Below are 11368 nucleotides of genomic sequence, written 5' to 3' on the forward strand. Positions count from 1 at the left end.
GGATCCAGTGATGGCTATGATCCTTAGGTTGTGTGTGTTCAGGGCTACCACTTTAACAAGACAGAGGAAACGGCCAATAGAGTCTATCTTCTTTACTTCCCAGATAAACACAGTCCACCCAGCTTTGTGTATTTATACCAAATTCGGACTTCTAAGACCAAAGAGACATCTTTTTTTTTTCCTACCAGTGTTTTCCAATACTTTTATATAAGGCCCTAAATGGAAGAAACTGAAGAGATACTACCTTCACTGGCCATGTATGGTAAAGGGGAAGGAAGGCAGGGAGGGAAGATGAAATGAGAAGAAAAAAAATTATCTACACATCTCCCTCTTCTCCTACACCCCACCAGAGGTTCTTTCCCAGCTCCATGCTTTTGTGCATGTTTCCTACTCATTTTAAGGTCCAACCTCAAATGTTTTCAAAGCCTTCTTGACCACCTTCTACTTCCAGAAGTTGTCACCCTGCTTTGTCCCACCTTGTCTTATAGTATCTTTATTATAGTATTTTGTGTACTGTATCCTATTTTTGTCTATGTTATCACTCCTATTAGACTGTGAGCTTTAACTTTGTGCTACAATTGCTTTCTTTCCATGGATTTGTATGCATAAATTCTTCAGATGTATTTCCTAAAAACGAGGACATTTTATGTAACCACATATAATTAACACTCAAGAAATTTAACATTGATACAGTACTGTCTAACATATTGCCCATATTAAAATTTTCCCAATTGTTCCCAAGTCCTTTATAGCTTTTTTCATCCAGGATCCAATCAAAGATCACCCTGCATTTAGTTGTCATGTTTCTTTCGAGTGTTCCCTGGTTGGTTTTTTTCCCATTCTATACATAAAAGCTTACATCTGCTAACCCCAACCTCCCACTCCACCCTAGTCTTTTTTTATTGCATTGAGGGTAAGAATTAGTCTTTTCAAAACTTCAGCATCCAAAAGTGCATGGTGCATAGTAAGCAGTCCCCTGCCAGGTAATGGACAAATGAAGAAATTCAACAAACATTTGGCTGCCTTGAGCTCATTAAATGTCCCAGTTCATTGAAGGTTTGAAACATTCTTAATGAACTAAAGTAACCCCTGAACAGGGGAAGAGGAGAGAAGGCAAAGTGGGTAAGAATACAGAAACCCAATGGCAGAGACAAGCCATGGAAATGGATACTTGGAAGCGGTAAAATCCAGAGTAGTATTCTTGGCCCGAACACATTTCCCAACAGTCAAGAACTATTATTCTATGCAGGTAAAGAAAGGAACTGCAAAAGAAAGACCAGGTATAGCATGGGAACAAAAGCCTGCCCTATTTTTTTTTTTTTTTTTTTAACCTCACAAGAATCATTAGTAAAGAACACAGAATTCCCTGAGAGGTCTGTTACATCTGCCTGCAGGCAGATTCCCAACTCCCAACTTTCCACATGCTTCACATAACTAAGATAACACTGTAACAACTTTGAAACTAAAGAAGAGGGACAGAGTTAAGCTTTCAAATCTTGAAACTGAGAAGCCTTTAAAGAGTGTGGGAGGGTTCCAGAAGACAAAGCTCAGTAATCATTGAAAAAGTGGGGCCAAAAAGAACTAGGATAAATTAAGACAGACTCAGCTGATCATCTTGAACTCCAGGAATTAATGGCCTGTGCACTGGGCATCTGGCTGGAGCCGTGCTACACACCAGTTGTACAAATTATTTCACTTTAACTTTTGTAAAACCCTCCAGCTGTCACAACTGCTTTAAGAAAAATGTTCTGAAACAGTCTGAAGCAAGAGCTAGCACTAAAGTAGCAAAACAGGAACTGAAAGAAAAAGTTTGGTTGTATCAAATGAGGGGAAGTGTTGATTATTTTGACTCCCTCAGTGACTCATGTTATTGGTTACCATTTGACCCAAGTTTTTAAGGTGTTAAACTAAGGAATATTGCCACAGAAATAGCTTCACATCACAACAGAGCAATGGGAGCAATAGTATTTGCACAGCAGAACTTGACTCTGACCACGATTTGGGCGCTCATGATCTGTGCTACTCTCCCTCCACACCTGTTTGGGAGTTCATTTGTACGAAACAGCTTTCTTTGTAATGAGAAAAAACTGCCATCTTCTGGGAGTTAGGCTCCAGAAAGAGAGGGGCTGCCAAACAGAAATGCACAAAACCTGAAGGGGGTAAAGGGCAGAATCCTGTTTGCATGATTAGCATTTGGTGCTCAGGGCTTAAAACCAATATGCAAACCTCATATTTGCACATTTCCATGGTGATTCCGCTCCCTTTCAAGGTAGCTGAAAATAAAGACAGGATGGGGCTTCTGAAACTGACTTGCTTATTCTCACCTCCTTTTTGGGAAGAAAGGGGAAAGGTACTGAAAGATTAGTACCAACAACCTTATGGAAACTTAACTTTGGGTGTTAATTCTTCTAGCTTCTTTACTCACCTCAAAAGGTTGAGTGAGATAGGGAGATACAATAACTGCTGTAGTGAAACCTCTTACCCCCCAGTTATACCAACATTTGGTGACTAAAAGAAATTGGGATGGGGATTATGCTTTTTGTATTAAAATATACTGTTGTACTTTTGAACTACTCCAAAGTACAGCAGTAATACATGTAATTAAAAGCCCGGGACTTCCCTGCTGGTCCAGTGGTGAAGACTCTGCGCTTTCAATGTAGGGGGTGTGGGTTTGATATCTGGTCAGGGAACTAAGATCCCACATGCCGTGCGGAGTGGCCAAAAAAATATTTTAAAAAAAGCCCAACAGCTCTAATTTGAATGAAAGAAGGGGTTATTCTGAATGGAACTGACCTTTGCTCTAAGGCAAATCAGCTTTATGGGGCTTTTGCTGGTTAATTCACCTATACTTGTTTGTTCAGCTGACTTCCCTCAGATGCTTGCCTAAGAGGGGGAAGGAAAACAGGCATTGATTAGAAAACACCCGTACCACACCTTGCATTTGAATAAAAGATTTATTATTTTCATCTCAGGAAAAACAGGAAGTTAGGGAAACACACTGCATTTTACAGCCCACATTAGTTTGTAGTTGGTCCTAACCCTTCCTGGCACAGATGTAAACAGCACTAGCTGTTTTAACCAGAACCAAGGTGTTCACCCCCAACAGAATGTACATAGACACTAGAGGACTGCAGGGTTTTCCCTGAGAGAAGCATCAGACAGACAGAAGTTGCTGAGAGCCATCTTTCCAGGCAGCCCCTCCCTTTCCATTTTGGAGGATTTGCCTGAACTACGCAGCTAGTCAGCACTTAAAACATGTGCCTCTTCTCCCTACAGAAATCACCCACCCTGCCCCAAAGCACTTGGGCTCCCTAAGCCCTCACAGCCTCTGACCCAAAATAGCAACTGAAGATTCTCATCTACATTTCAGCAGTCACACCTAGTAAATTGGGAAGTGGGGCCCCTAAACTCCATCCATCTACAGCTCTGTGCTTATTTCCACAACTGGCTATGGGGAGACAGTCCTTTTTAGACACCTTAACTAGATCTTAGGATTAACTATATAAAGTGCTTTTAGGTCCTTAGAGATAGACATGATATAAATAAGTGGTTTATGATCAAGAATGATAAATACACAGATAAAAATAGTTCTAGCTAGATGACCTTAAGGCTTGGAGATGGGCGGGCAGGGCAATTGTTCCCTTATTACATTCTTAGTCATTTTATTCATGCCTATTTTTGTCTGGAGTCCACATACTAAAGGTCACGTTCAGAAGCTGAAGGTTTCAAAATGACCCTGGTTCCACTATAAAAGTTTTCTCCAGTTTACTAGTAGCTTTTATATAACTCTGAGGTTTAACAGAGCCCATCAATTTCTATAATTTTAAGTGAGCATATTCAAATGCAAAAGAACCTAGAGAAAGTCACCTAAGATATCATCCCCTCTTTTGAAAATCCCTAAGGAGATTTTGAAAATTTCTCCCCAAAGACAGGATTAAGCAACAACCAATAAGATACTAGTCCAAGGAAAAGGGACTCTTCTCACCTCATCACTGTTACTGTCAGCACCCATTGTACTGCCACCTCCTAAGGATAAAATTCAAGAAGGATGAAGGTCTGTGGACTCCTTGGGCGGTCACTTAGGTTCCTAGAGCCAAAAACTAAAAGGGCTAGTAAGAGTCCAGGGATGGCAAGGTAAATTTGTAGGAACTATAAATATCTGTAGAGGGAGCCGAACAAGCAGCAAATATTTCAAGGAAGGATAGAAAATAAACGGTAAGTTTGATAAAACATCAAGTCTGAAGTCCATAGAGATGCCAATGCAAAAATTTGAAACAAAGTTTGAGAATCATTAATAGAAATGAAATAAGTATTCGTTTTATTAACTCACTAGGCTTAGACCTGTGTTTAACAAGCAAGCCTAGCAATAGCACCATGGTTAGACTATAGCCTGCTTTTCCAAGCCATCATTGTACAATTTATTAAACAAACAAGGGATCAAGTGTCTCTCATCCACCCAATGTGATCTTTTTATACATACTCCTAATAAGTCCCATTTGGAACAGCTGAAAATCTTTTAGCAAAAGCTTTGAAGATGAGCTCATGAACTCAGTTAAAATTTCACCAGTTAAATTAAGACAAATGGAAGGAACTCAAATGAGTAGTTGCCCAATCAGAGCCCATTACTTCTAAGTCATCAGCCCATGTGCCCCGCCCTCCCAATAAATCCTTAAAACCTTGACTCAATTATTGAAAACCCACATGTAACAAAGTGAAAGGATTAATTTCCATTCCTCAATTTCTCAGCCCCAGGTTTAAAAAAAAAACAAAAAACAAAACCCAAACAGGTATTTAAGAAATACTTACCAAAATCAGATAGGAAAATTAAAGCCTGCATAGTTATGAATCAGAATTGTTGTACTACAACCAGGTTGCATACAATTACATCAGTTGGTTCTGTATACAATCTAGAACTGACTAGCACAAAATTTAGAATAGAAAAAGCTATAAGAAACAGGTTCCTAACTACAGAAGTTGTAAATTTCAAAAGGGTATGAAAAAGCTAATGTAATTTCAGACTTTTCTCCCTTTACACTTCAACCAGATGTTCTGTAAAAATATATACAATTTTTACAGACGATTACAAGTTTTTGTCTTAAAAACAGAATATTCCAGGTGTGATTGAGCCTTAAGTCAAGTATTCTTGGCCATGACACTAGGCTAATAAACTAGGAATCACTTGAACCAAGCCAAAGGAGAACAGGTATAAACATCCTGAGCATTGGACTTTCTATTCAAGAAGCACATCTAGGAAAGCTAATTATAGAGTATAAAGCTTCCCTTCACACTCTGTTGTACAGTGTTGAGGCTTCTAGTCATAGGTTCTATTACTTGTAGCTTAAAATCCATTTTACACATAACGCTGGCATTGTTAGTGCTTCTATTTTAACACTATAGAAGTTAATGGATTCAGTGGGCATATTTAATGAACTCTATGACTAGCCTGGCTACTGGCCACTTTCCTGTTCTAGGCAAGGTAATTAAAGTCTCTCCACCCTACCGTCTTCACTAAATCTAAAAGTCCTCCTCCGTGGCCTCCCAAAGTTTGCCTGTTGCTGAAACTGAATTCCACTTCTTTCAGACAGTGACTCTTCAAGAGGGATTACTTTTCCCATGTATTTATTCCTGTTAGCCATAAGCCCCCTGCCGCTTGCTTTTCTATGTTGCTACATTAGAACTCCTGGAGGTTATGGCCTGCACAGCTTGAAGTCCAACTTCATAAATACATCTGATTTCACAGCAGGCGTATGTGGTTTTGGTGGCTGGAGTTGGTTAAGAGTCAATTATTGCACTTAAAAGGCTATCTTATTAGATACGCCAAACCAGCTCCTACTCCGGCAACACCTGCAAAAGCCAGCAGCACATTTCTGATGCCGCCTTCTAGGTCCTCTACATGGAAGAAGTCCACAAACCCATCCTAGAAAACAAACAAAAAAGCAGTTTCAAGTACGGGCTTCCACTGGCTTAAAAACACTATTTACAAAGAAAAGATGAATTAAAATATCTAAGGTTTATTACCCCCAAACGCAATGACGAACCAATTATTATTTACCCCCAGACTGCAAAGGAGACACATTATGCAATTAAAAGGGAGGTGGGGCACGCTCAAAAATGTATTTGCTATCACGCCCAGGTGATTCTTATTTCTTAACCAATAAAACAGCCTACAGAAAACCAGGATTTTTTTTTTTTTTTTTTTTTGCGGTACACGGGCCTCTCACTGTTGTGGCCTCTCCCGTTGCGGAGCATGGGCTCCGGACGCGCAGGCTCAGCGGCCATGGCTCACGGGCCCAGCCGCTCCGCGGCACGTGGGATCCTCCCGGACCGGGGCACGAACCCGTGTCCCCTGCATCGGCAGACGGACTCTCAACCACTGCGCCACCAGGGAAGCCCCCAAACCAGGATTTTTGATACAATTCACGACAATCATACCATCTCTAAGGACCAACTACTTAAATCAACATCAAGCAACCAGAGGTCCATTAGTTAGAGCCTTGAAAACCGAGTTGTGCATCTTAAAAACCTTTAGCTATCCCCTCTTTCTCTATAAAATCCTCCATTTCATTTCCACTCCAAGTCCCCTCCTCAACCTTAAAACAAACTTACCCAGCCTCTTTGTTTGACTAGCCAGTCTCGTTTTGTCCTTACGAGAACATCTGTGATGCTTTCTGCTAATGGTTCGATGCAGCTTTCTTGGTTTATACTCTTCAAGTGTTTGGCCACAAAGGCACCAAAAGAAATGAGAGTCACAATCCTGCCCCAGTTTGTTACTCCGTCACTGAAAACATGGACCATCACTCGAGACAAAGATTTGACATCGTCTTCGTTTTTGATGTCCAGTTTCCGAAGCATGCCTGAGAGGAAGAAAAGCATGCAGGTTCTCACGGCCTCTTTTGTCTAAACCAGGGCACGATTCGCCTGCCCACCCACGGAGGGGGAAATCGCTATTCGGGCTCTATAGAACTCAGGCTGATCCCACTTGAAAATTGACATCCCACCCTTTCCGGGCTTTGAGCAGAGCTGCCATTTCCAAAAGAATCAAGTGGGTGGAAACAATGACTCACGGCCAGAATATTCTGGTTTCAGAAATAGGATGAGAGTCGTTTCAACACTGACTCGTTTCGGTTTCCACCCACCAAAGGTGGGTGAGTCCAGAGAGTTGAAAAAAGGCAGCGCGGTTTCGCGAATAACCCCCTTACCTTGGAAGGCCGTCTCGTGGTTCCTTTGCACACCGTCCCCGACCCGTCGCAGGGTCTCTAACGCCTTCCGGCTGGCGGCCCCAGACCCGCCCAGTGGCTTCGCGTCCTTGGTGCCGGTTGCCTGCTCCCGGAGGTATCGAGAGATAATCTCCAGGGACTGCCGGTACAACTCGTCCTCCTCCTCCTCTGCTGGGGGCGGCGTCGAGGGGAGTGAGCCGTCCTTGCCCGAGCTGTTACTGGCCTCGCCGACCAACTCCAGCAAAGGCAGGACGGCCGGCCGCTTCCCTAGAGGCTCCGGCTCGCACCCGTCCAGCTCCTCTTCGGGCGACATGATGGCGTCGGAGGCCGAGGATTCCATCTCTTCGGGCGGCGAGGCGCGGCGGGTGGGCGCGAAGAACAGCAGCCTGGCGGGGGTCGCGGTGACGTCGGGGCCCTCGGCGCCAATGGGCGAGGGCCGCGCGACCCTCCGGGAGTCGGGCGCGAGAGTGGCCGGGGGGCTCGGGCCGGCGCTTCCGCCAATCACCTCGCCGGCTTCCCCTCCCCCTACCTCTCGCCCGGCCGTGGCCTCCTTTCCCGCAGCCAAAAGCCGCCTCCCCGGAGCGGAGGCGCCGCTGCCGCTACCCGGTCCCAATCCGGCCCCCCCACAGTAGAGGTTGAGTCCGATTACTGCGTTTCTCTGGAGGCCGAACATCTCAAACCGCCGCCGCCGCCTACTGAGAAAAATGGGGGAGGCCCCAACTCCTATCTTGAAGAGCGGAAGTAACGAGTGAGAGAGGCGCTCCTAGATCACGGTTTTAGGGCCCAGTCCTACGCAATGGCGTCAGCAACGCTTAAAAAAAAAATTGTATCCTTAAATGGTGAAAAGGGCGGAATCTTCCGGAGGGTTGCGCACGACACCAACCGCCGGGTTAGGGCAGGGGCGGGGCCTGGGGCAGGGCGGGGCTTCCGGCTCTTCGGAGCCTCTCGCGGCCGGTTACGTAACAGCGGCTCAGGCGCTTGGGCTGGTGGGCTCGCTCTCTTGCCCCGCGCTCACCTGGGCCTGCTAATAATGGCTCTCTCTGGGCTTCCCTGATCCCTGATTTGCGAGACCCTGCTGTTGTTTTTGTGCCAGAGGTTTTTTTCCCACACCAAAGTCTTAACCATCTAGTCGCTCAGACTTTGAGGAAAGGGAATGAGTAAATTCTGCCACGGATGGGGAACAACAGTCTTAGATAATATGGATAAATAAGAGGGCACTGTTGGGGACCAGTAGTTATTTTGCACATCTTCAGCTCTTTGGAAATGGGGACGCTCCATGGACTGCCCTATAGAATCATTTTATGTACGTTGACAAAACGAAATTTTTCTGCTCCACCTAAATTTTATTCTGTCTCCCTGTTTGCTTTCTCCCATTCCCCATCTCTACCCTCTGGTGCTATTTACATACAAGCCTTGCTCTGTCAGCACCTCTTCTGAGACATTTGACTCTAGCGGTCAACCCCTTGAGGACAAGGATCCTGGTATATACCGTATGTATGAATTAACATTAATTGAAGTAACCTTTTTGTTAAAACACCTGTAAAAATAATAATAACTAAAATTCAAGAGCAATATATTTCAGGGACATAAGCAGGAAAGGTGAGCAAGGTTCCTATTCCCGAAAATATCAAGTTAGTAAGGAAATAGGGCATCCATACCACACAATTATGTATTTGGGCAAGACCTAGAACCATGGAGATTTATATGTGGCAGAGAGGATGGAGAGAAACATCTTGTGGCTGTAGTGAATAAGAAATGGTTTCTCTATTTAAGGAACTTCCAGTCTTGCACAGCAACTATCCATAATGTGAGATGGAATTTATGCTCTATAGGAGGCATCAACAACCTAATATTGGAGTTGAGAGGTTGGAAAATTCACTTTGGGCTAGGAGAGCTAGAGGAAGAAGACTTTATGGAAGAGGTAGCTTTTTCTGCTTTGCTTTCTAGAATGCGATTTTATCAAGGGGAGAGAGGTTGAGCAAATTTGCATGCAAAAGCGTTTTCTTCTTCAGAGGCTGAAAAAAGAAATGCGTTGCAGGTTTCACCTTAATTATAGCCAGAAATCTCAAGTGCTCAGTAATCCTATTGCATTTCCTTAATCAACTCACTCTCCTGTGATCCAAGGTGACTATTGCACATCATCTCTTCTATCCTTAAGCCTCCATAATTCCCTCCTCCCTTCCTCACTCTCAGCTGTTAACTTACTTCACTGAGAAAATGGAAGCAATCAGAAGAGAAAAACTTCATGTCTCACCACCAAATCTACTAATTTACTCCTTCTGTTTCCATTCTTTCTGCTATTCCTGTGGTTAAAATGATTGAACCTTCTCTGCTATCTCAGATCAACCTCTTGTGCACTGGATCCCATCTTCTTTGCCTACTCAAGTACTTGCAGTTATCCCTTGCATCATCACTTTCTCTCTCCCTATGGAATCATTTCATTAATCAGCATACAAACTTGATATTCTCTCTCACATCTTTAGAAAGCCTTCCCTAGAACCTAAATTCTTTTTTTTCTTTTTGGCCGCACTGCGCGGAATGCGGGACCTTAGTTCCCCAACCAGGGATCGAACCTGTGCCCCCTGCAGTGGAAGTGCAGATTCTTAACCAGTGAACCTCCAGGAAAGTCCCTAGAACCTAAATTCATTTTTTTTTTTTTTTTTTTTTTTTGCGGTACACGGTCCTCTCACTGTTGTGGCCTCTCCCGTTGCAGAGCACAGGCTCCGGACGCGCAGGCTCAGCGGCCATGGCTCACGGGCCTAGCCGCTCCGCGGCATGTGGTATCTTCCCGGACCGGGGCACGAACCCGTGTCCCCTGCATCGGCAGGCAGACTCTCAACCACTGTGCCACCAGGGAAGCCCTAGAACCTAAATTCTTGATGTTCCCCTTTGTAGCAAAAATCTTTAGCCTCCTTACTTTCTTTTCTCTCTTGAACCCACCCCAGTCAAGCTTTCATTCCCCCCACTCCACTGAAACCATTCTTGTCAGTGTCAGCAATGACCTCCACATGACCAAACTCCAGTGGTTAATTTGCAGTCCTCATTTTACTTGACCTCTCATTAGTATTTAACATGTATTTAATTGTTCCCTTCTTAAAACACTTTCTTCATGTGCCTTTTAGGGAAAAATACTCTCCTGGTTTTCCTTCTTCCATGTGGGCTACTCTTCAGTTTTATTCTTTTCCACTGGCTGTCCACTTGATGAGGACACTTATCGTGTTTCCCTTTGTAACCCTAGCTATGCCTGACCCATGGCAAACACTCCATTGTTGAATGGATAAATCTGAATGTTTACTAATATGGGATATACAAAAGCTAGAAAAGCGGGGTGGGGTCATATTATTGAGGGCTTTGAAAGCTAGTTGAAGAGCTTAGAACTTTTCTAGGCAGTTGAGAATCTCTAAGAACTAGAGAACCATGATATATGCTCTAATTTAGGTTCATTACTCTAATTGTTGGTTTTAGAATGGATCGAGAGAGAAAGGATTGGAAGTAAATAAATTAGGAGGCTACTACAATATGATAGGCAAGAATTAGGGACTTCCCTTGTGGCGCAGTGGATAAGACTCCACTCCCAATCGAGGGGGCCTGGGTTCATCCCTGGTCAGGGAACTAGATCCTACACGCATGCTGCAACTAAGAGTTAGCATGCCACAACTAAGAAGCCCGCCTGCTGCAACTAAGATCCGGCGCAACCAAATAAATAAATAAATATTTAAAAAAAAAAGAATTAGTGGTGACCTGAACTCAGGTGGTGGTAGTAGAAATGGAAAAAATAACATGACACTGTGGAGGCAGAGTCTACAGGGCTTGATGACTAAGAGGATGGAAGAACAGAGTGTGACATTATCATAAAACAGGCATCCATATTACACACGATCAACAGGTAGACCACCTTCCAGACTACTATGGACTGCCCTAGAAAGCCACTACTCTCACCAGTGGGGGAAGGGATCTATGCAGCTTAGAGGCAAGGAGTCAGCATGTTTCCAGGATGTCTGGGAGGTCCTGTCCTCAGGGAATTTTACTTCACTTAGAGGGTCTTCTGATCCCTAACATTATTCAGAGTCACAGGAGCCTCTAGATTTGTACACACTCCATATCAAGAATGGCTCTTGTTCTTAGGATAACTATATTGGCCACAGTCCTGA

General features: G+C 43.9%; 1 protein-coding gene across 2 annotated transcripts; it reads right to left on the reverse strand.

Moving 5' to 3' along the window:
• Nucleotides 1-5639: 5639 nt before the first annotated feature.
• On the reverse strand, nt 5640-7890 carry MCL1 (MCL1 apoptosis regulator, BCL2 family member; the record flags this gene model as incomplete). Of its 2 annotated transcripts, XM_079697096.1 has the most annotated exons (3): nt 5640-5917; nt 6607-6854; nt 7200-7890. In XM_079697096.1, the coding sequence occupies 3 exons, from the start codon at nt 7888-7890 to the stop codon at nt 5801-5803; spliced, it is 1056 nt and encodes a 351-aa protein (XP_079553222.1). In that variant the 3' UTR covers nt 5640-5800. The 2 variants fall into 2 exon arrangements, with proteins under 2 accessions (XP_079553222.1, XP_079553223.1); XM_079697097.1 differs by lacking the exon at nt 6607-6854.
• Nucleotides 7891-11368: the final 3478 nt, after the last annotated feature.

Source organism: Hyperoodon ampullatus (assembly GCF_949752795.1).
Source record: "Hyperoodon ampullatus genome assembly, chromosome: 2".
Taxonomy (NCBI): Eukaryota; Metazoa; Chordata; class Mammalia; order Artiodactyla; family Ziphiidae; genus Hyperoodon; species Hyperoodon ampullatus.